The 25,216-nt window shown below is 33.7% G+C and overlaps 3 protein-coding genes across 6 annotated transcripts; all 3 read left to right on the forward strand.

Moving 5' to 3' along the window:
• The first annotated feature begins 833 nt into the window (after nucleotides 1-833).
• LOC107900464 (telomere repeat-binding protein 4) lies at nucleotides 834-5,954 on the forward strand. 2 transcript variants are annotated; one of them, XM_016826072.2, is made up of 9 exons: nucleotides 834-972; nucleotides 2,191-2,335; nucleotides 2,645-3,428; nucleotides 3,564-3,734; nucleotides 4,003-4,082; nucleotides 4,184-4,428; nucleotides 4,551-4,871; nucleotides 5,037-5,100; nucleotides 5,533-5,954. In XM_016826072.2, the coding sequence occupies exons 2-9, from the start codon at nucleotides 2,255-2,257 to the stop codon at nucleotides 5,767-5,769; spliced, it is 1,983 nt and encodes a 660-aa protein (XP_016681561.1). In that variant the 5' UTR covers nucleotides 834-972; nucleotides 2,191-2,254; the 3' UTR covers nucleotides 5,770-5,954. The 2 variants fall into 2 exon arrangements, with proteins under 2 accessions (XP_016681561.1, XP_016681559.1); XM_016826070.2 differs by having other exon boundaries at nucleotides 946-1,546.
• Nucleotides 5,955-7,236: 1,282 nt separating this feature from the next.
• Nucleotides 7,237-10,804, forward strand: LOC107900465 (scarecrow-like protein 30). Of its 3 annotated transcripts, none has more exons than XM_016826073.2 (3): nucleotides 7,237-7,339; nucleotides 7,762-10,241; nucleotides 10,350-10,804. In XM_016826073.2, the coding sequence occupies exon 2, from the start codon at nucleotides 7,973-7,975 to the stop codon at nucleotides 10,133-10,135; it is 2,163 nt and encodes a 720-aa protein (XP_016681562.1). In that variant the 5' UTR covers nucleotides 7,237-7,339; nucleotides 7,762-7,972; the 3' UTR covers nucleotides 10,136-10,241; nucleotides 10,350-10,804. The 3 variants fall into 3 exon arrangements, with proteins under 3 accessions (XP_016681562.1, XP_040951954.1, XP_016681563.1); XM_041096020.1 differs by having other exon boundaries at nucleotides 10,355-10,804; XM_016826074.2 differs by having other exon boundaries at nucleotides 7,301-7,321.
• An 11,782-nt stretch (nucleotides 10,805-22,586) lies between these two features.
• Nucleotides 22,587-25,162, forward strand: LOC107900467 (peptidyl-prolyl cis-trans isomerase FKBP20-1). The gene is made up of 6 exons (XM_016826075.2): nucleotides 22,587-22,886; nucleotides 23,579-23,708; nucleotides 23,949-24,082; nucleotides 24,160-24,239; nucleotides 24,667-24,759; nucleotides 24,887-25,162. The coding sequence occupies exons 2-6, from the start codon at nucleotides 23,600-23,602 to the stop codon at nucleotides 25,035-25,037; spliced, it is 567 nt and encodes a 188-aa protein (XP_016681564.1). The 5' UTR covers nucleotides 22,587-22,886; nucleotides 23,579-23,599; the 3' UTR covers nucleotides 25,038-25,162.
• Nucleotides 25,163-25,216: the final 54 nt, after the last annotated feature.

Consider the following 25,216-nt stretch of genomic DNA (forward strand, 5'->3'; position numbering starts at 1 on the left):
ATGGAAGCCATAGTTTCGTTTTTTGTCTCCTTTGTGTCTGTCTAATTGTCTAAAATGATGGAGGTGGAGGTGATGGCATTGCTAGGTCGAAACCCGGTTGGAAGAGAGGTGGGGTGGTTGTGGAAGTGGCAGAAGCAGCAATGGTGGAGAAACAGAAATTTTTTTATTTTGTGTTATAGCAGTAACGGGAAGAGAAGGAGGGGGATGAAGAAAGAATATGAAACAAAATGAAAAGAAAATTGAAGTCATAGATGTAACATAGGCTTACATCATTGATCGGTGTTTAATTAGCGGTTAACTCACGTTAAAATTGGGTTGATTTCTAAAAAAAATCAATAGCACAAAACCAAAAATCTATAAAGCAATAGGTTTATCTCTCTGAATATTATCAGTCTGTAAAGAAGAAATATCAGTATCAAAAATAGGCAAAAGAAACGTGGGAGAGACCTCGAGATAAGGTCACTCTTACGAGCTCGTGAGCCGTCTTAACCATTCGTTTAGTCCACCAAAAGGAGTCAAACAGTCTTGAAGAACAAGCCTAAATTCAGATAAGTCATGCCGTGAAGAGTTATACGCGTCTATAACATCCCCACAATCCGATTCGAAAATTACCTTTCCAAAATTTAGTGTTTTCAACCAAGAGAGAGTCATTCATATGGCCATCAATTCAGCCATTTGTACCTCCCAAACAGTAAGGGCCATTCCTAAACAACCTCGGATAAAAGACCCAGTATGATCTCGAACAATAGCTGCAAAAGAACCGCTCGATGTAGAAGAAATGACGGTGTCAACGCTGCACTTTACCCAACCATCAGCCGGCTTCTCCCAAGTGACTCGACTATTGCTCCCTCCCGACGGAACGCACTGCACCCTGGAGAAAACAGTCGGAGCATCTTGCCACTCATTCAAAAACCTGTCAGCCTGGTCGACAATCACAGCTACTGGCGCATCTGTTTGCTTGCAAACGAACAGGTTTCTATGAAACCATAGACACCAGGCTAGCGTCAGAATTCTGCACTAAATTAGTAGAAACCTGAAAAGTAGACAGCTGAATTTTGAAATCTGAAAAAGTAGAGAGATTAATTTCCTAGAAATAAAAGTATAGGGGTTAAATTATAAATTTACAAAATTACAGTGACTTATGGAAAATTTATCCTTTTTATCTTATCCGATTTATAATCGACAGCCACGTGGTAATTCCTCCTTTCTAGTTTTCTGACAATGGGAAACTATGGGTTTAATTACCTCCAACTGCCGGTGAACCAATCTCTAATCCACCGGCTCAACCGGTTTATTGGTCAATAACTATGGGTTTAAGCCTTTTATTTTGTAATGGCGGTTTTTTTAATTTCTTTTAAGCTTTGAAGGGTTTTTGTAAAAAACTCCTTCGTTTCAAATTACAACAACTTAACCAAAAGAAAAATCTGATATTTGTTTCAGCTGAATTTTCATTAAAAATATTGCATTTTTAATTGTTTTCTTTGTGTATATGCGTGTGTGTATATATATTGGGATTTAAGAACTGAAGATCCTTTCAATTCAAAAGGTGAGTTCTTGAACCTTTTTACTTGAATTATAAGGTATCTTCCTTTTTTATGGTTTACTATTTGGAGTTTTTTAAATTTCCCGTTGAATTACGCCAAATTGTGAGTAAATTTGGGCTTTACGTGATTAAATTTCGAATCGAATTATAATTTGGATCGAGATCTGAGCTTCTTTTTTCGCTTCGAAAATGTTAATCGTGCCAAAGTTGGAATTTCGGTTCAACTTTAAGTTTTATGGGATTTTTTTAGTTTCCACTAATTATTTTTAAAAAAAACAAAGAGAATAAGAATTTAACCATTTTTTTTGCTTTGTTTAATTGTATAATTTCTTGTTTAAGTTCAAGATTTTCAATCAATTCTAATTTAAATTTCACAGTGGAAATTTTAATTTTAACAGAAAATTGAATTTGATCAAAGCTAAGCAACTGTATTCTTCTCTTAATATACCATTTTGGGATCCGTAAATTTGATATGTTCATTTTAAAAAAATTCTGGCCGTTGAATTTCCTTGTTTTTTTCAGTGATCAAGCAAAATTAATTTGGGTTATATACACAGATATAATATATATATTAAGGTTTGTTGTGGTTATCTTTGTTATTATTCTGATATATGAGCTACTCTATTTTTGGATTGGTTTATGTGCAGAGAATTTGAGTCTGGAATATTTTCTTTTTGTTGATGGATTTAATTACCTTAACATGCCTGTGATATGGTGTTTAAGAAGAGGTTAGATTATGGATTCAATGCCTTCAATGTCCACGATGTACCCCGAGCCCCTCGATCGATGCGGGTATGTTTCATTTTTTGTAATTGTCCTTTAAGGTTCTGTTTGATCCTGTTGATGTGCTAACTCGATCTATAAAATACAATCCATTTGGGTATGTTTTGTTCTATTGTTCCTCGTCTTTTAAGGTTGCATGTTGAACTTGTGCTAGTTTTGATCTCCAACTTGATGATAAAACTATGGTCCTCGATTGATTTGAGTATGTTTCGATTTTTTTACATTGTCTTTTAAGGTTGGCTGTTGATCTTGTACTAGTTTTTGATCATGTTGATGTTCTAATTTGATGTATAAAACTATGGTCATTGTTGATTACAGAGGAGGAGTCAAAGTAAGTGGACAGTTCAGGAAAGTCAGTTTTGCGCATTTGAAATGTTAGCTTCTCTAGCTGGGAAGCTACTGCAGGAGAGTGAAAGTTCTGCTTCGAGCAATGCTTCAGAAGGACATGAATGTGATTCTATAGGTAAAAATTGTTTTAAACAGGAAATCCAGTACGATGATAAGCCTTTGAAACCCAAATGTTTTGAGCAAGGAAGGTGTGAAGCAAGCGTTGCTGCCTCAGAGTTGACTACTGAAAATGGTGATGATTCGAAGGACTTTAGATGTGCTGAAAATAATGCCATCTTGGAATGCACTTTGACAAAGACGGATCCTGCTTGCTCAGAGGAAATCAATGGCGATTTAAAGTATGGGAGTTTTCTGGGTAATGTAGATGACCATTCCCCTTATTTTGGGGAGTCGTATAATGGTAAAACTGAGAATGCATTTAAACAAGAGCAAGATCCTACGGGTTTGGATACTCAGGCTCTAAATATTGCTAATAATGGCCCCTCAAAGGATCCCGTTAAGTTTGATAGAGTTGTCAAATTGCTATCATGTCGGGACCCTGTTCCTTGTGTTCCATTTACAAGACGTAGGAATGATATTAAGTTAGGCAGTAGAGATGATGAAGAAAACTTTTCTAGGTTTAAGAGACTTAGCAAGAGGTTTAAGGCTTCTAGACCTCCAACACGTACCGGAGACCGAAGAATAAGGAAGTTGCTGACATCCAAATACTGGAAAGTTGCTACAAAGTTGAAGGATTTTGAACATTCTAGATTTGGTGAGTGGTTCCAATAGTTTTAGCATTCATAGCATGTCACCCTTTATGTGTCTGCTTCTAACCAAAGTCCTTGTGCATCTTATTTTGAAGTACCAAGTTATTTCTTGCTGATTTTTGTTTTTCATATATTTCAAGGAGGAAAAAGGCCTCTGTATCGCAAGTGGAAGACATACTACAACTACCACAGATATCAATATGACACGCTTTATAAACAGAGGAAGATCTTTGACCGTAAAAGCATTACTAGTTCTCCTGAGAAGGATATGAATGGTGATAAGTGTAGCACAGCTGCAATGTCAGATAGAGGTGCTTCGCCATTGCAATTGTCTTTATAGCACTTAATAGTTTACAGATTTCTGGATTGGGATGTAACTAGTCTTTCAAAACTATTTTATTCTGCTTTGTAGCCTGTGGGATATCATCCGTGTTTACAGGTCATCACTCATCAAGCATCCTACCAGCTCAAGGATTCTTGTGGTGCAGATGGTTTTTGATAGACTGTTGCATGTTACTTGCATATATTTTTTGCTCTGGTTTTGGGGAATGTCTTATTTGGATTTGTTCTCTGGTACAGTGAAATTTAGCATCAAGTCCTTTAGGATTCCAGAACTTTACATCGAGGTGCCCGAAACTGCAACTGTTGGTTCACTGAAGGTATATAAATGCCGTGTTTTTATTGTGCATCGGTTAATATAATTATTTAATTAGTCCATATATTCTAACTTTTACCATTGATGTTATGTAAATGTGAATAGAGGACCGTAATGGAGGCAGTGACAGCCTTAATTGGGGGTGGAATACGTGTCGGGCTACTCCTTCAAGGGAAAAAGGTGAGAGATGACAGCAGAACTCTATCACAGGCTGGTATTTCCTGTGATGATAATCTGGATGCTCTCGGTTTCACTTTGGAGCCTGGTCCTGCAAAAGCTCCTCCAACCATGTGCTCTGAAGAACCACCTCTTTTATTATCATATGACGCCGCCCCACAAAATTTAACAAGGTGATTTTTTTATGGTTTATGATAGGTTGTTTTATTACTGGTTGTTGATTCATATCACTTTATTTCATGTATCTATATTGTGAGTTAGTTGTACTGTTGATTAATTACTGCTTGGTTTCCAGCTCTCTGGCCACTCCAGCTGTAAATACTGGCATTCCGAATTGCACATCCAACCTAGCTTTACTGACCAATTCAGAAAATCCTGCGACTGACCATGAACCCGTTTCCTCCAAAACTGACATGGCAACTGATCAAAGTCTGTTGGAGCCAAGGGCTCTGGTTCCGGTTCCAGTTCCAGCAACAAATGTTGAGGCACTAACTGCTGTCGCAGTCAACCAGAATTTCCAAAAATCTGAGCTTGCACAGCATCGAATCTGGAGGCCATTTTCCATATCAGAAGTCGAAGCATTGGTACAGGCAGTTGAGGAGATTGGTACTGGAAGGTATAATATATTATGCTGCCACTGTTTCTGTTCACATTTCTAGTGAGCACTACTATTTCTTTTCATGGGTTTGTGGAGGAGGGTAAAAGTAGTTGTAGGATTGGCTCTTTGAAGAGGATGCAGTTATAAATATTCAAGATTAATATCGTTTTCTCTCTTATGTAGGTGGCGCGATGTTAAATTGCGAGCTTTTGAGAGTGCTGACCATCGGACTTATGTGAATTTGAAGGTAACATTACTCATCTTTTTCTTCTCGTTCTTGTTCAATGAAGAGATATGGGCAATGAATGGGACTTCCCATGTACGATAACCATTAGAGCAGATTTCTGAGGCCTGGGTGTACCATTGAGAAAGAAACCGATCAACTCCAGGACAATTACTGAATTTTTATTTATCCATCGTGCTTAGATGCCTATGCAAAAGCTTGTAAAATTTTGTTGTGAATTAGCTGAAGCCACACTGGTCTCCCAAGACCGATAAGCCTCGTTAACCAATGCTTTCATTATTTATTTTCATTGCAAGCTCTATTTTGGTAACTGATCTTTGAGCTTATATATGCATTTGGGGTACGGATTAAGCAACATGTTTTGTACAACCAGGAGTATCTTATCGGTAATACCTGTATCAACTGTTTCTAATTACGGATCACTACCATCTTCAGGATAAATGGAAAACACTGGTTCACACAGCGAAGATTTCCCCACAACAACGGCGAGGAGATCCAGTACCTCAGGAACTCCTGGACAGAGTTTTGGTTGCCCATGCTTACTGGGCTCAGCATCAAGCTAAAAAGCAGCAAAGTAAGCATCACCATCATCGTCACGGAACTCCGAGCATCACAGACACCACTGAAGCTGACAGAAAGGGTGTTGCACGTGTCCCAATCGGTACAATGTAAGGAAAACAAAAGGCACACATACCCACACTGACATGAAACATTGTACAAATTCACATTTTATGTAATGTTGCACTCTCACTTGATTTATTGGCCTGGTCTTTTCTTGGTGGGGGAGCCATTGGCACTTTCTGCAAATAAAATGATTAGATGAAATAAGATGGGTCTACTAACCACATTTTTCAGTACTTTTTGGTTATTCATTCTTTTGATTTAAATTTGTAATTCATATCCAATGAAGTTAGGGGAATCAAAGACTAGATATTTATGATTAATTAATGTAAAGGATTAGGTTAGTGTGTTAATTAGGAATTTTCTTTTTTGATTTGCACTAGTGCTAAATGATGAGGATGGCAAGAAGGCTAATACACAGATATTATTGATTTAATTTCAAAGTGGGGTATAAAATTATAGAATGTTAATCTGTGTTTAGTGTGATATTTAAAATAAATATATTATGTTTTATATTTTTTTAAAGAGTTAATTCACTATTTGGTCCTTAAACTACATTTCTCTTTTCACTTTGATTTTTTTTTTGGTTCCACTTTGGTTGAATCCCATTATTTTAGTTCCACTTTTGCCACAAAATAAAAAAAAATTGCCAACAAAAATGTGATATGTCACATCGTTATTGGATGCCGGTAAATTTTCGAAATAAAATGGATAAAAATAATAGTTATGGTATTAAAAATCAAATCATAAAATGAAAATCCGGTGATAGTCATATATATATATTACTGTAAAATAATTAAATAGAACAAGTTATAAAACATTCAAGAAAACAGAAAAATAAGTCATAAATTTGATTAACCAAATTTTTATTACAATAATACTTATTTAAAAATAATACTTATTAGCAGTAGAACAATAGTCAATTAATAAAAAATAATAAAAATAAGAATATACAGATTTTACTTGAAAAATTCTATTTTAAGCAAAGTCAATTAGAAGAATAATAGTTTTATACGGATTCAATTTGTACTGGCCTCTCACTCTATAGATCCCTTTATTTTTTCAGAGTATTTATTTCTTAAACAAGTGAAAAGATTCGAATCACGTAATTTCTAACAATGAACGACATAATAAAATAAGATAGTAAAGGCATAATGTGTCTCGTGGTCTATGATTTTCATTTTTAATAATAATATTATTATATATTTTGTCCATTTAAAAATAATTATTTGTAACATTAATATAAATTTTTTTTACATCTAAACTTTATAATATTGCTAAAATGAATAATGCTTTTTTTTTTTGGATTAACAGGAGAATTTTAGAAATATCTAAAATAAGCTTACATGTCTGACATTTTTAGACCCAAAAAGAATGTCAGAAAAAACTCTTTTCCTTTTTAGAGATGACTTAATTAAAAGAAAAAAAAATACCAATCTTATGAATCAAATACTATATTTAGGAATGAATGGACGGCTAAGATTCAACCAACATCATCACCCTATTTAAAAATTAATTTTCTTATTGTCCAGTGAGTCTGTTCTTTTTCTTTATAACTCCAACAAAGGTTTACCTTTGTCTCCCCTTGTCTCTCTTTTTCTCTGTAAGATTCTCAGCTCAGGTACTTTACTTCTATTGATCTTTTTTCTGTTCTTTTAAAAGTAAAAATAGCTTGATGGTTTTTTTTTTTTAAGGTTGTCTTGTAAAAGATTTTGATGTGTTTTTAAGGTTGTCTGACTTTTAAACCCTTAAAGAATCTTTTGTTTATGGGTATATGTGTGTGTGTGTGCTCCCAGTTTGATTCTTATATTTGTTCTTGAAATGATCATTTTCTATCTAGGTTTTGGTTTATATTCATTGTTGTTTAAGTTCCCTTATTCATTACTGTTCAAATATCTCATTCTTTTTTATAAAAAAATGTTTTATATTGTAAAAACATGTTATTTGCTGTTCTCGTTGATAATATAATGCCCAGAATTTTCATTTTTTATTTAGAATCCAGTTCTTTCTATGTTTGATGTTGTGTTATTTTGATTTTTATAGGTATTTTTGAGCAGGAACATAGTAGTTTATTGTTGGAAATTGTGTTGGTTTTTTGGACAAGGAACAGTTCCTAGAGGGGAGGCGTTGGATTTGAGGTTGGAATTTACTAGGTTTTATTTTGGGTTGTCAGTTTTTGAACTTGAAAGTGAAGAGCTTTGATAGTTCTGAAATTCGGGTTTCGGTTTTTTATTGCTTTGTGAAGCGTATCATCATGGATCCGTCGTTGCAGGGGCTTTACAGTTCTGTTGATAGATTCAGAGTAAATGATGATACTTTGTTAGCGATATCGAGCCCGAACTTTAATAACGGGTTTAAGAATGAAACTTTTGCTGGTATTCCTCCTTTGCAACCTGCTACGATTCCGATAAATTTGCTGCCTTCTGCAAGTGTGAACGAGCCCGAGGATTATGACTTTAGTGACTTAGTTCTTAAGTACATAAGTGAGATGTTAATGGAAGAAGATATGGAAGATAAGACCTGCATGTTTAAAGAGTCTTCAGCAGCCCTTCAAGCTGCCGAGAAATCATTTTATGAGGTTCTCGGAGAACAGTATCCACCTTCTCTGGAACCCGAATTGAAATATCAAAACCATGAAAGCTCGAATGAACTTCATGGTCATAGTTGTTGCAGTTGTAGTAGTGCTGACGGTAACTTACTCAATCTTCCGTCCAACTATGATTTAGGCATGCAAATGTCTTTAAACTACAGTTCTCAGGCCAATTCATCCCATAGTTCCGGGAACAGTGCTGGTAGTCTCGTAGATGGCTTTACAGATTCTCCGGTGAGTACTCCCCGGCTTCCTGAAATATTTGGTGATAGTGAGTCAGTCATTCAATTCAGAAAAGGGTTTGAGGAAGCAAGTAGGTTCCTTCCGAATCGTGGAAACTTGTTTGTTGATGTAGAGAGTGACGGACTGTTTCTCAAAGAGGTGAAGGAAGAGGCTAAAAGTGTGGTAGAGAAGGTGGAAAATGAGTTATTGCAGGACGGATCGAGGGGAAAGAAGAAGCCTTATCCTGAGGATGTGAATTTATACAACGGCAGGAGTAACAAGCAGTCGTTGGTTTATACTGAATCCACTGTAAGCCCGGAAATGTTTGATACAGTGTTACTGAATTGTCAAAGCGTAGCCGACCTTCAAAAAGTTTTGCAACACGAAACAAACAAGAATGTGCAACAGAACGGACAGTCAAAAGGACCTACAGGTGGGAAGGCACGTGCGAAGAAAGGTAAACGGAATGTGGTGGATTTGAGGACTCTGTTGACTCTTTGTGCACAAGCTGTTGCGACCGATGATCGGAGGAGTGCAAATGAGCTGCTGAAGCAAATCAGGCAGCATTCTTCGCCTATGGGTGATGGGATGCAACGGTTGGCCCACTATTTTGTCGATGGTCTAGAGGCACGCTTAGCTGGCTCCGGGACCCAGAGTTACAATCCTGTTGTCACGAGACCGACATCAGCTGCTAACATTTTGAAAGCTTACCATCTGTTTCTTGCTGCATGCCCTTTTAGGAAGCTCTCGAATTTCTTCTCAGATACGACGATAATGAATCTTGCGGAAAATGCAGCTAGGCTTCATATTATTGACTTCGGTATTCTATATGGCTTCCAATGGCCTTGTCTTATACGGCGTCTCTCATCTAGACCGGGGGGACCGCCTAAACTAAAGATCACAGGGATCGATCTTCCGCAACCTGGTTTCCGGCCAGCAGAAAGGGTTGAGGAGACAGGGCGTCGTCTTGCGAACTATGCTGAGGCTTTCAAAGTTCCGTTCGAGTTCAATGCAATTGCACAAAAATGGGACACCATTCAGATCGAGGACATAAAGATTGAAAGTGGTGAAGTGCTTATTGTAAACTGCATTTACAGGCTTCGGAATCTGCTCGATGAGACTGTGGTTGTGGAGAGTCCGAGGAATAAAGTTCTGAACTTGATGAGGAAATTGCATCCCGATGTTTTCATACTAGGGATCGTGAACGGCGCCTACAGTGCTCCATTCTTTATTACGAGATTCAGGGAGGCTCTCTTCCACTATTCCACTTTATTCGATATGCTCGAGACTAATGTGCCCCGTGAAATTCCGGAACGGATGCTAATCGAGAGAGAGATATTTGGGTGGGAGGCAATGAATGTCATTGCATGCGAAGGTGCTGAAAGAATCGAGAGGCCTGAGACATACAAGCAATGGCAGGTCCGGAATACAAGGGCCGGGTTCAGACAGTTGCCACTGGATAAGGAGATGATGAAAACGGCAAAGGAGAGAGTCAATACAAACTACCACAAGGACTTTGTAATCGACGAGGATAACCATTGGTTGCTTCAAGGGTGGAAGGGACGGATTGTTTATGCACACTCGTGTTGGGTGCCTGCCTCTTAACCGAATACTTTTGAACTACTCAAGAAAAGGCAAAGTCTTGCAAAATCAGCTGCAGCCTTTTTGATGGTTACGATCCAGTGATGGATTTCACATAGACGGAGATAAGGTGATCTATCCGCTTCACTCCATCCCTTACACACACGCATACACAAAAACTCAAATTCCTGAAAACGAAACTTGATATTGACGACCGTTTGTCGTATTTTCCAACCAGGTTAGGTTACGTAAGATCATTGCTGGTGCTTATTCTCATGCTGTTAGAGGCTGAAATGCAACATGTACCATATCATTTCGGCGGTTACCTTATGGCTGGAGGTCATTGCATTGATGCGCATAACACGTAAAATGTATCCGGGAATAACGGCAGCAACGGTAACGCAAATTCTTAACGAAACAGATACGTAATTATATTAAAACCTAGCTGTTTAAGGGAATGGTAATGATATTTAAGTATGTTGTATGCACAAAAATAGTGCTTATTCTGTTTGCTTCAAAGTTGTAAATTTTATTGTCAAGTTACTCGGACTTTGATGGTAAGTTTCTGGTATATGTCTTTGATATGAGTAATTTTTTTTAAAAAGAATTATGTATTTGGAAGATTTTTAAAAATTATTATAATTTTGTATCATATATGTTGAATATAGGGATGACAAAACCCGAACCGTCTAATAGATTTTGAATTGGTCAACTTTGAATGGAGTGGATGATTTTGTTTGAAAAGTAGAGGCGAGGATGGGTGGGATGATTTTTTTTTTTTTTTTGATAGTGAGTATGAAATTGTTTGTCCCGCTTCACTATATAAAATTACCATTATATCCTTATATATATAAAAACAGAATTTTTATTATAAGTATGATAAATCATCTTAACAAGTAAACTTATATAACTAGATATTTCAAAAAAACTAAAACTTGTTATTTTTAAATATCATAAATATTATAGATAAGAAAAATGATAAAAACAATAATACAATAAATAACCAAATTATATTAATTAGGTCAAAAGTTTCTTTGAATTGCATTAGACTTACAGGTTGGATCAATAACCGGACAAAATATTAATCCGAAAAGGAGTATTAGATTGGTTGACTCGAAAATTGATATGAAGTTGAATCGAATTTAAAAAAAATTATTTTTATAATTTTTAATGATTTATTTAAATAAGTAGGACGAATTAATAAATTAATAGTTTAACTGGTCTATTACCGATCCTATTTTTAAAAACATTAGATGTATATAGTGGTATATGTTTTTTTCCATTATATAGCTAGTGGTATTGATACTGTGATATTATCTCAATCATTTGTCAGATTTAGTCATAGTCAAATGCAACAAAGTATTACTTCGTTAATGATTTTATATTATAAAATTTTCTATCTTTTAGACTTAAGATGCATTCAAATCTAAATACCAACACCCAAGCTTTCATTGAGAAAATTATGACATTCTAGAAACCTTTAAATATTTGGAAAAGAAATCTCTAAAATTTTTGTCTCAGACATATGCATGAATCTAATACTTCGGTTCAAATCTGTGTGCATTTGACTGGTTGAAGTTCACAGACATGGTTTTACGTAGAATTTAGTAATTAAGTCAATTGGAGTGGTTGCTTTCTACTAAGCAATTATTTAAGTTGAATCAATTTATGCACCTTAGTTAAATGATAAAAGTATAACTGGGTTTAAATCATATTACGTGGGTATATTTTTATATAAAAGATAAAAATAATGACAAAAACATCCTTCAAATAATACAATTTATTTTTGTAAAAATGATGTATTTTTATCTTTTCTTGACCGAGTTGGTACTCTTATCTTATGCTTTTTCCATATAAAAGATATAAAATTACTTTATAAAATAAAGGTATTTTTATTTTTTCTTAATTGAATTGGTATTCATTTAACTCGTGCCAATTATTTTATTAAGTAAACAAAAACATGAAATTGGGTTTAAGGGTATAGTGTTTATGATTAAATGCATTGTAATTGATGAATGAGTAAATGGTAAAATGATGTGACGTCAAATGTATGACGTAAATGTCATGTATCAAATTGTTTGAAACAGTCTTAAGGCTCTTTGGGTCACACTGTTCAGTGTGTTTCACACTTTTCTATGCTCAACTGCACCTGATTTGCTATTTGGATCGAGGTGGTATTTTAGATTAATTTTTTAAGTTTGGATTTGATTTAAAATATAAAACTTTAAGATTTATATTTAGTATAATAACATATTTATTAGATTTATTTGTTAAAATAATATTTAGTATTTATTATGGTTAACTATAAAAATAATTAAATATTATTTATCATTTAATATAACAAATAATTTAAAGTGGTTACAAAACAAAAAAATATTTATAAAAATATGGTGATAGATATTATTTTATTAAATAAAATTAAAATTTCACATGTTTTCAATAATTTTATAAAAGTAAAAAAAAATAAACTTTCTATTATATTTATTTTTTTAATGTAATGTTATTAATAGTAATTTTTTATTTTCACATTACCGTTATAGTTGTAGTTGAATCCAAACACATGTCTTACTGTTAATTTTGATCTCACTATTACAGTATTCAATCTCACTGCTATAATAATTACTCACTGTCACTATTGTTTTTCACCTCACCAGAATCAAACTCACCGTCTATCTAAAGGATTAGAAAAATTAATAATGGTTAGAATTATGGTATAATTAATTCAAATTTTTCAAAAAAACTCTAAAAATTCAAGGCTTCAAGTTGGTTTAAGAAAAACATGAATTATTTTCAAGTAACATGTGAAATATATTCGAAAGCTAACTGAATTATTAAAAAAAAGTATTTAAGGGTGAGTTTGGATGGGCGGTTTGTTTACCTGTGGTTAATGTAAAAACAGCGGTGGTGGTGAGATTAGATACTGTAGCAATACTGTAGCGTGAGATAAAAAGTAGGCTAAACGCACCGCACCACACCTAATCGCCCATCCAAACCCACCCTAAGTCATTGGCTTTTTTTTTTTTAAATCTGCCTAGTGAGCTCTAATTGGCAATTCGACTATCAGTATGGTAGATTAGTACTCATCGACAAGTAGAAGATCATTTCTTAGATTTAATTTGATCTGGCAATCAGTGCCGAAGATCGAAGAAGAAAATTGTGTGAAATTTAGTTCGTAAATCCGTAACGTTCAAAATTGTTTCATTAAAAAAACTGAACTGTAGAAGAAAAGGTGAATGAGAGCTTTCGATTGGTGCAGGCAATACGAACAAAAAATGCCATAAAACAACGGTTTTAATAGCCCAATGACTTAAATGAAAACTTTCGAATATTTCAATTACCTTTTTGTAATTTTCTAAAGTTGGATGATCAAAATGTAATTTTTTATCTATAAATAGAGCTAAGCTCTCAACAAAATTTTCAGACTTTTGGAAGTTCCAGGGGCCTTTATTTTTTAGGAAATCATAAATTAATTAATGGTAAAATTATACTTTGCCTCCTAAATTTTATTTATTTATTTTTGGCTTCCTAAAACAATTTTCTAGCTTTACCTCAGATGAGTTTCTTCTTAAGTAATATAATTTAAAATCATTACTAAAATCTTAATTTAACTATTAAATGAGACATCTCATTGTAATAGGCCCAATTTGCCTGGCCCGCTATTAAAATAAATAATAAAAAAAACAAATAAAATAATAGTCCAAATAAAAAAAAATCACCAAACCCAATTTGCCTAGACCCTAGACCAAACCTAAACCTGATTCTTAGCCCAGCAAACCAACTCAGCCCAAATGGCCCAACACCAGAATGCACAGCAGCAAACCCTAGCAGCATTCAGCCTCCAGCGCCGCAGCCACGCCTCCGAGTCACTCCACGCCAGCCTATGCCTCAGTACGCGTTGAGCCACGTCACGCATACCCGTCCCTGCAGCAAATAACAAGACAACATCAAAAGAAGAAGAAAAAAAGCAAAAAAACGATAACAACAAAAGAAAAAAAGGAAAAAAGAGGGTTTATTTTTTATTTTTCGGGCTATAAGAGCCTTATTTTCTCATGTACTCAAGGGGGGAGACTGTATCAAAAAAAAAAGAAATCAATACAAAAAAGGTTTTCTTTTTTCCTCTTTTCGGTTCTGTTCCTTTTCCGATTGCTTTTTCTCTTTTTTTTTTGTTTGTTAGTAATCACATATATAAGCATATATATAAAATAAAAAGGGAGGAGAGTTCAAAAACTTTACCTGGATTGGTGAGTCGCCGAATCCCTCCTCCATTCAAGCCAAGATTGAATAGGTGAGGGGGGTTTCGACACTGAAGCGGCGCCAGGAGTTTAGTTTTCTTTTAGGTTTTTTTTTCTTAAAAAATGACTGAGAGCTTTAGGTTTTATGTTTATTTTAGCTTATATAGTGTGAAAGAAACGATGTCGTTTAGTGTCCTTGGACCCACGCGGTGACCCGACCCGGGGCAGGATCTGCGCATTCTGGTTCATTGGACTATTTGTGAAATCAGTCCTCTTTTGTCTTGTATTGTTCTAATTCGATTTTCTACAGTTTTTTCGATTTATACCGTATGATTTAATCTGGTTTCAATTCGGTTCATAGTTAAACGGCGACGTTTCCATTATCTAAATTTGAATGTTTGAACCATTGCGTTTAATTGTGGTTTTAGTCCTCATGTTTTCGATTGATTGCAAATTTAGTCTTCCAAGTGCTGTAATTTCGATTCAATTATTGTTTTTTTAAATTTTATCTTTATTTCTCATTAATCATAATGTTTTGTTAAGTTTCATAAATATTATTGGCTCTTATAGTGAATATATTAAAGAAAATTTCATTCAAATTTAGTTTTTTTTATATATATATAACATAATGTAAAATTAGCTTAGTGTTTTTAATATGTTTATTTTTAAAAAGTTTTAAATATTAGGATTAACATTGTTTTCAAACATTTTTATCATAATTTTAAGGTACAACATATTGTTATTTAAAATTATTATTAACATGTTTTGAGTTTATTAACATTGTTTTAAAATTTATCCTTTTTATTTTAAAACTTTATATCATTATATGTTTCAACATCTATATGTGTAAAAATGTTTTATAGCAATTTGACAGACTTTGAACATATTTTAGTAATTCATTTTGTGTTATAACTTAATTTTCTTTTAATATAATGTTTTTAAATGCTACTATATGTGCTATTAAATTATTTCAAAAAAAAAATATATATATATATATTATTGTTTTGATGTTTAATATCATCATGATTATAAATTTTCAAAGTATTTTTATATGTATATATGTATTTTAAGTTGATTTGATTTATATAATCTATTTCTTTCAAAACCTATTTGGGTAATTACTTATTTCTTTTAAGTCATACATGCATTGAGACCCTTTCATAGTTAATTTATGTGTATTATTTAAGGTGGATTAATAAATATATTTTAAGTTCATTTCGAAATGCTATTATACGAAGTCATTATTATTTTATTTCAAATCTATTTTTTAATTCGTGAATAAATCCTTTTTAGAACTTGTGTGCATAGATTTTGTTAGGTGAAATTCCTCTCTTATTATCTTGGATATACTTTAGAATTTGATGTTCGATTGTCAATGTTAGCATTAGTATGATATTATTAAAACTATTATTGCTATTCTTTATTTGTATTTATTTATCGCTTATTTGCCACTTCTAGGTCTAAGTTTGAATTATCATTTATCTTTTGCATCACATATTTCTTTTAAAATTTCTCTTTTCATTCTATTTCATATTAAAAAGGCTTAGCGTTTATAATTCTCAAGAGAATTGTGCCCTAACTTACTGGGTTCCAACTTTTCTCGAGGAATTTAAATAGTCATGTGATTATTTTATCTAAACCATATCATTTTAACTAAGCATTTAGGATTTCAAAATGTCGGATCCTAACTTACCGAATGTGACATCCTGTTATCCTGATTTTAAAATAAAGGCAATGTTTGACGTTTAAGAACTTCGAGAAATCGAAACCTAACTTACTGGATTCTGATTTCTCGTTTGACTTAAATGACCGAACAACCTTCTCAAAATGCATGAATTTTAAATTTAAAAACTAAAAAGACATACTTAATTTTGACGATTGAATTGTTGCACCCTAACTCACTGAGTGTGACAATTTATTTCTTCAAAATAAGTACATCTCATTATTCAACTTGGTTTATTCAAAACTTCAAAGGATCGTATTTCAAAATCTTTTTAATTTTTCGACCTTAAGACATTAAACAATCAATTTGGTACCAATTTTGGGCGTTACGAGGGTGCTAACCCTTCCTCGTACGTAACCGACTCCCAAACTTATTTTCTCAAATTTCGCAGACCAAAAATCATTTTTAATGGTGAACCGGTCAAACATCTAAAAGATCGGTGACGACTCCCATTTTATTTTCAAAGTCGATCCCCATTTTTCAAAATTATTAAAAATGGTTTCGACACTCATCTTACGTGAAATAATTTAAAATGAAAAATTTAAAAATAGATGTTGTAAAAGTCTTGGTTTTAAAGTTTTCGAAGCTTAAAAAAAAAAACGGGTTTTTTACCCAAATATATTAAAAAATTAAATACCTAAATAGGTTCTCAGCTAGATTAATTACCGAAATAGTACGTTTACTTTAATAGTGCCTATCTGACAGGTGCGAATCAATTTTTTATATTAAAAATATTTTTTTGTTTAAATAAAATATTGATTTTTTATTTTTATTAAAAATATTTAAATATATATACAGGTAAAAATACGGTCAACGGGTCAAAATACGGGTAAAAAACGAGTCGCGCCTGTCAGATAGGCGCGACTAATCGAGCCTGACAGGGAGGCGCGAATGGTCTGCTGCATGCCCCCCTCCCCCGCTGCTAGCAACTGTTGCTGCACCATGCTGTTGTTGTCCCTTCAATGCTGCTGCTGTCCCTTCAATGGGAAAAAGTTGCAAATGGGGGACCTTATAAGCATGGTCCCCCAAACCCCATCCACCGAAAGAGAGAAAGAAAAAAGAGAAAGGAGAAGAGAAGAAGAAGAAGAAGAAAAAGAAGAAAGAAAAAAAAAGGATAATGTATTATTTTAGTAAATAATTTTGTTTATAATTTAAAGAGTTTAATTAAAAAAATGATTGTAGAAATATTGAAGAATATAAATCAATTGTTAACATACCAATACTTAACAACAACTTAAAAAAATTAAAAAATTGATAATAATACATTAATAGTATCAATTAAAAGCGTTTCCTAAAACTCATAATTAAGATTCTTATTTTGAGCAATGAGAGTAGATTTTGGCTGTGTGAAAAAAATATGGGATATGGATATTTTTATATAATGTAATTTTTATATAATGTAATTTTATTTGATTTTATTTATTTATTTAAAAATTTTTATTGATTTATTGAAATATTGATTAAATTTGTTGTTATATAATTTTATAGGTTGTTTGAAATAAACTACTCGGGTATGTATCTATTTCTATTTTTATTTTTTTAATTCGTATGTTTTTATGTTTAGATAGTTTATATTAATTTTAATTATATTATTATTGTAATCTAACATAAATTTTTTTATTGTAGGTAAATTATGGGAAATTATTAGACATTTACCATGTTTTGTTTCTGAAATTTGAAATAATTTATTGTATTTTTTAAAACAAATTAAATGAATTCATTTTTTTAATTGCAGATTTGCAGCAAATAGGTTCTTTGATTAATAATAATAATCACATATCAAGTACTATTAATGAGATGGTAATAAAATTTTTATTTGATACTCATGTTATTTGCTGAATTAAATTATATTGTATTAAATATTTTGCTAATTTAATAATGTCAGGGTTCGTACCGCGTATTGAGGGGCCGTGTTAATAGTGTAGAGTTTCTGCTAGATGAACACCTAATACCATACTTAGAGTTAGCCGGGTTCAGATCAGTGGCATTGATCCGGACTTTTGATCTACGATACGACTTGATTTTCGCTTTAGTCGAGCGATGGCGTCCGGAGACCCACACATTTCATTTGCTGTGCGAGGAGTGTACCGTCACTCTAGAGGATGTTGTACTTTAGCTCGGGCTTCCCATCGACGGGAATGCGGTCACGGGCGTAAGCTCAATCTCTAGGTCGGCTACCTTTTGCTATGAATTACTTGGATGCTCGCCAAGTGAGGGGAAATTTACCAGTTTGAGATTTTCATGGCTAAAGGCCAATTTTGAGCATTTGCCGAGTACTGCCAATGAATGGGAGGTGATGCAGGCCGTTCGAGCTTACATTATGCACCTTATAGGGGGTGTACTCATGCTGGATTCAAACGGCAATACAACCCACTTGATGTACTTACCCTTATTATCCAATTTGCATAACACCCGTTCATACAGTTGGGGTCCGCAATTTTAGCCATGCTGTATCGCGAACTTTATCGGACGACAGATCCTTCTGCTATAGACATAGGCGGATGCCTCATACTGCTACAGTCGTGGGCACTTTACCGGATGCCATTCTTGGCATCCATTAGTCACCAATCATATATATTTTCACTTGTTAATAGGTGATGAATTTTTACTCGTTATAAGAACTAGTTGACTTTTTTTCAGATTATATTGTTCTAACAATTTGTTTTCGTAGATGGAGTACTAATCCGAGTACCGGGAGGTCATACACGGTTCCAGTATACCGTCTGATGATTGTGAATCATGCTGGAGAGGGGGTAAGCTTTTCCAATAAAAACTTAATTTTATTATTCACTCAACTCACGTTAATATAACAATGTTATTAACTGTGCAGTTCATTTGGATGCCGTATTCTGTTCCAGAAATTATGGTGGTTATTCCCTCATCTGCCCACGTCCACTCAAACCTATGGTGCATTAATGTACCCGTTATCAATTTTCAGGTAGAGGAGTGGTATCATGGCGATCAAGTACTCCGACAGTTCGGTTGCATACAGTATATCTCGACACTGCCAGTACGATAGGGGGAGATCCATGGGATGAGTAGGAGGGGGAGGTATGGAAATGATTGGGGAGAAGTGCATGAAGAATATATTACTGTATGGAACAATCGATTGGGAAGGGTACCTCAGATGGATCGTGCTTTGGATCTGTAGCCCTCGTTAGAGTACATACAATGGTACTGTGAGATAGAAGTGCTCATGGGCCGGGTGGCCCGGCCCGGCCCGACGGTCCGCCCGAAATATGGGAGGGTTTGAGTAAAAATATAGGCCCGAAATATGGGCTTGGGCAAAAAAACGAGGGCTGATTAAAAAACGGGTCGGGCCTCGGGCACCACTTTTTTGGCCCGGGCCAGGCCCGGCCCGAATATAATAATTTTTTTATTTTTTTTTAAATTTTAAAATACTTTTAAAATACTTTTTTTAAATTTTTTAAATTTTAAAATATTTTTAAAATACTTTTAAATTTGTTTAATTTTAAAATATTTTTAAAATATTTTTTTTATTTTTGTTTTAATTTTTAAAATAAATTTTGGTATTTATTTAAAAAATGGGCAGGGCCCGGGCTTATGAATTTTTTCTCGGGCTGGGCCTGGGCAAAATTCTAGGCCCATATTTCGGGCCCGGCCCGGCCCATGAGCACCTCTACTGTGAGATAGGGAAACCATTTTTGTTTGGTGGGCGGTCCATGGTAGTCCTTCCGCATACGACACGAATTAGGCAACCCCTTCCAGATCCGCATCATGCACTAGAGACAAAGCTGGAGCCGGAGGCAGAGACGGAACTACATTCTAGGGATAGTTTTTATCATCCAGATTTGGGGAGCGATGATTATTTCCCGGGCTCGTCAGGCCACGGATATCATTCAGAGCTTGATATCTTCAGCCCACTACCACCTCAGTATTCCAGTCATCCTAGCTCGTATCCACCTCAGTACTCTGCTCCTTCCGGCTCGTATCCACCTCAGTACTCCACTCCTTTCGGCCCGTCTCCACCGCCGTACTCCGTTCCTCCCGGCTTCATCGATGACATTTGAGACATATGATTTTTCATCTATGTTTTGCACACCCCTACATACGGATGACGAGAACATTAATCACCGTAATCGCCCGTAACGTGAACGTCGAGCTCCACAAAAATATACCCTTAGAACCACACCATCAAACCATCAATTTTAGGGGAAAATTGATTGACTATCGATATAAATAACTTCATATTTATGTAATGAATATAGTTGATTGATTATCAACATACGATATCGGATGGGGAAAAAATTAAGCAGCAGTGGACCCCACCATTCGCGCCTCTGAGTTAGGCACAACTACTCGTGCCTGTCAGATAGGCTCAACTAGTCGCACTTCTAAGATAGGCTCAACTAGTCAACTTGTATTTCGTATTTATATCCGGGTTATATATTGATCCGGGAAAAAAATTAATAATATTTTATTTAAACAAAAAAGTATTTTTTAATATAAAAAATTAATTCGCGCCTGTCAGATAAGCTCGATTAAAGTAAACGTACCATTTTAGTAATAATCTAGCTGACAACCTATTTAGGTACTTAATTTTTTAAAAATATATTTGGGTAAAAAACCCAAAAAAAAACTAATTGCTCACTCTCTCTCTTTTTTATTTTATTTTATTTTTAGTTTTTAATTTTTAAAATTATGCTGCAACATTCTACTCTTCTTTAAAATTTTTATTTTAAATTATGTTACATAAGATTTTACATGCCATTTAATGATTAAATTAATGGCTTCAATAATAAAGGACCTGATTGATATTAAATTAAAAGTTTAGAGATATATTTAGAATATTTTAAAATTTAAGGACCAAATTAAAATGAGGTCATAGTTGCAAGATGTGTGGAGCAATTAACTCGAATAAATTCCCAATCAATCAATTTGTCCCTACGTTCCCACTAACAAACAGAATCACTCATATACCCACGCTTTACAATCGCGCGTTATTCCACGCAAAATGCACCCAACATTTCTAACAATTTGCACGTAGTGCTTTGTTTTTTCATTGGTTTTTAGTTCCGGCCTATGTATACGTTATGAATTAGGGCTCCTTTGGATCACCAGCAAGCTTCAGTGTGATGAGATTTAAAGAGTGAAAAAAATTTGAACTGAAATGCGGCTCTATTTGGGGTGTTTGGCAAGCACACCAGTAAGCATTTTTCACCTCACTGTAACCCAAAATATTGGCTGGAGTTAAAAGCTTCAATGGATTAATTTGGAAGTCCAAAAATAAGAGTAATTATTATTTTACCCCTCCAATTCTTCCTTTATTATTTATTTTATTTAAAACAGATAACATAAGTTTAATATGTCATTATTTAATATGATTTAATTTACAATAAAATTATAATTTTTATTTATAAATTTAGTATAAATACAATTTAATTATATTTTATTATTTGATTCAAATATAATCTGTAAAATATTTTGATATTTTATTATGAATATAATCTGTAAAATATTTTGATATTTTTGAATTTTTCTCTAGTTTTAATTTATTTTTAATTATTTATTATTAAAAATAAATATAATTGTAATAATTTTTAATTATTTATTAATTTTGTAATTGTTAAATAATTTTAAAAACTTCTATTATATATCATTTTTAATCTAATGTCCTTAAAAATCATTTTCTATTTTCACCTCACCGCTACAGCTGCGTTTGAATCCAAACACACACTCCACCGCTATTTCTAATCTCACCGCTACAGTATCCAATCTTACCGCTACAGTACCTAATCTCACCGCCACCGCTGTTTTTAACCTCATCGGAACTAAACACACCGCCCATCCAAACCCACCCTTAATTTTGTTTGGGCATATTTTATAAAATTTTAAGTTATTAATGGTAAAATTATGTTTTAACTCCTTTAAAAATGATAAAAATTTGATTTAATTTTTTAAAAATTATAAAGATATACGCTATTAAAAATGATAAAATTGAACTTTTACTATTGTAAAAATATACGATTTAATTTTGACTCCAAAAAATTTTGTTGACTTCACCCATGAGTGTAGTGTATTTATAACAGTGAAACTTGGAAAAAATTATAATTCAACTTGATTTGGCTAGAATAACAATATAATAATTAAAAAATTATTTAAATTTAATTATAAAATATAAATATTATTATAAATTAATATTTTATTTTAAATTCACAAGTTAAGCTGAAAAATAGTTCTAAAAGAAATTTTGGATTCATGACTCGGCTTTTGTAACATGTGTCTCGTGTTGAATGTATTTTAGCTTATATTATAGGAATAATATTTGGTGAATTGTCAATAGAATTTTTAAACTATACAAACAAGATTAGGAGATGGACAAACACCGTATAAAAATATAATAAAATATTAAAAATGAATATTAGGAGAAACACATTAATTTTTTCAAATTAGTTGACGTAAGAAATACTAACCCTATATTATAAATGTTTTAAAAGATTCTTATACTTGTGTTTGATGTTTTTTTTTAAATATACACGTGTTAATGTAATTTTTGTATAATAATTATTTTTCTAATTTTAATGTTTGATCATATCTAATTTAGTAATTTCAAATTCATCGTGTATCCACGCGCTAGAACGCGAGTCCGAATCTCATTTCCCTTCTCATTTTCGAAATTCCAGCTTTAATTTTTATTTTCCTTTTATCTATTCAGCCGAACCCTAAAGAAAACCCCTCTTTGACAGCTTTATGGCCACCAGAATCGACGGCGATTCCTCCCGAAAAATCATCCCCGACCCGACCCGAATAACCAATCCCTCGATAACTCTTCGGATCCTCAATCCTTGCTCCATTCCAGGTGAGTTAAGGAACTCTTTTTATATTTTATTTTATGATCTTTTTACCTAGGATTTTAAGCCACTGTAGTTTTAAAATTGAAATTAGAGTGGAAGGGAAGTTAATGAATTTGGCTATTTTGGGAGGTGTTTGCTTTTTCAATTACAATTCTTGAGAGAAAAGAACCAAATTATGTAACTAGTTGACATTTCCCATTCGGGGAAATTGATGTGAAAAATGGTGGAAGAAATTAGGGCTGTGAATTCAGGGTTTTATGTATTTATCCCTAATATTGAGAGAAAGTTGCGAGGAAATTAGTGAAATTGGTATGTTTCTTTCTTCTGCCTTCTTTAAATTTTTGTTGATTTTGATGTTAAAATCAAGGTACCATGGTGGCATTATGATCCATATAATTGACTCTGCACTGCGTGAAAAGGGCAAATTTTCTTTCTTTTTGTTTATAAAGATGTAGGAATGATGAAATTCTTGTCCGTTGATTGGGCGTTTTAATGGATTTGAGTGGTGTTTACCTTGTATTCTTATTTGTAGGACAATAACATTTACTCATAGTTGAATTGTTTCTAAAGGTTCATCATCCGGTTCTCTGCTCACGGGATTGTTTTTATTGTCCATGGATCACTGAAATGATTGTTTAATCCTTATAGTTTCAAAAAGTTTGATTTTGTTTTACTCTTGTTTCTCTTACGTGATCAGGTTTTTAAAAGTCTAAGCGCAATGGATGATGTAACTGATTTGACTGGTGATGGAGGTGTTATTAAGAAGATCGTAGCAAGAGCCAAAGTGGGTGCGCTCGCCCCTTCCGAGGATCTTCCGATGGTTGATGGTATGCACTTGTTGCTCGCATGAAGTTTACAGTTGGTTTCTATGATGAGTGATATTTTATTCATCCATTCATATATAAACCTTTGCTGAATTTCACCGGGAATGATAACGTGTTTGGTCAGCTTGAAATTTCGTTTTCTTTTATCTTTATATATTTCTGCAGTCCATACTCCAAATATATAAATTAGCATTCCCACAAGATTCCGGATTTGTAAAATTTGCTTCTTTGTTGTTTGAACAGTTCATTATGAAGGTACCCTAGCTGAAACTGGTGAAGTTTTTGATACAACACATGAAGATAACTCTGTTTTCTCCTTTGAGCTTGGAAAGGGCACGGTTATTCAGGCTTGGGACATTGCTTTAAAAACTATGAAGGTCAAAATATAATGTCTCTATGTCGTTTTTAAGTTATTTAGGCTTATCTGACATATCTTTTTTTCCCTTTTCGGCAGGTTGGTGAAGTTGCGAAAATAACTTGCAAGCCAGAGTATGCCTATGGTGCTGCCGGATCTCCCCCCGATATCCCACCCAAGTACTTGATTCTTATTTTCATCTTTTATTGTTATTATAATGCAATTGGCTTGTCAATGGCTATGATGGCCGAAACATGAGATATTGAATTAGCACTATATTTTGTTTACGGATATAGTTAGGACCTATTTTGTTCAGATTCAGACTCTTCTTTTCTTGAAGTACCGGTGTCTGATATCCGCATCTAATGCATATCCGGGCATGGTATGGGATATAACCGTTTAAGGGCCCTCAAAATACATGAAAAAAATGTAGAAGAAAAACTTGAACATACCTGTTTCAGAACATATCTGCATCCTATTTCCACCTGAGTCCGAGTATAATAGTCAGGATGATTGTGATTTGCTAGGGTATTTAACCCAGTAATCGGGCCATTTGTATTTCTCTAATTTCCTATGAATGAATGTGATTTCATATTTTGTATACAGTGCTACCCTTATCTTCGAGGTGGAGTTACTGTCCTGCAGGCCACGCAAAGGTTCCAGTCTCGGTAGTGCTTCGGCAGAGAGAGCTAGGCTAGAGTAAGTCACATTTCTTTTCCCCCTCCTTATTCTGCTCGTATTCTTGCGTAACTCTCATTGTATAGATCTTGTCTAATACATGGAACAATAAGAACTTTGTTTTAACATTCGTTAAACTTAAAATCAGGGAGCTGAAGAAGCAGAGGGAAATTGCTGCTTCGGTGAAGGAGGAAGAGAAAAAGAAGAGAGAAGAAGCGAAAGCTGCTGCAGCTGCTCGTATTCAAGCCAAGTTGGAGGCCAAGAAAGGTCAAGGAAAAGGTAAAGGCAAAGGCAAATAGTTAAAGAAGGATTTTATATTAGATATAGACTGATAAAAAAACAAATGTTAAACTGATAAAGTTTCATGTCAGCCATTTTAATGGTGATATTGCTTACTGTTAATGTTAGAAAATGGTCACTATAACCCTCTTGTTTCTGGTGCTTAGCTACTATGTTAATTAGAGCTCTTCCAGAAATT

Source organism: Gossypium hirsutum, chromosome D06 (genome assembly GCF_007990345.1).
Source record: "Gossypium hirsutum isolate 1008001.06 chromosome D06, Gossypium_hirsutum_v2.1, whole genome shotgun sequence".
Lineage (NCBI taxonomy): Eukaryota > Viridiplantae > Streptophyta > Magnoliopsida > Malvales > Malvaceae > Gossypium > Gossypium hirsutum.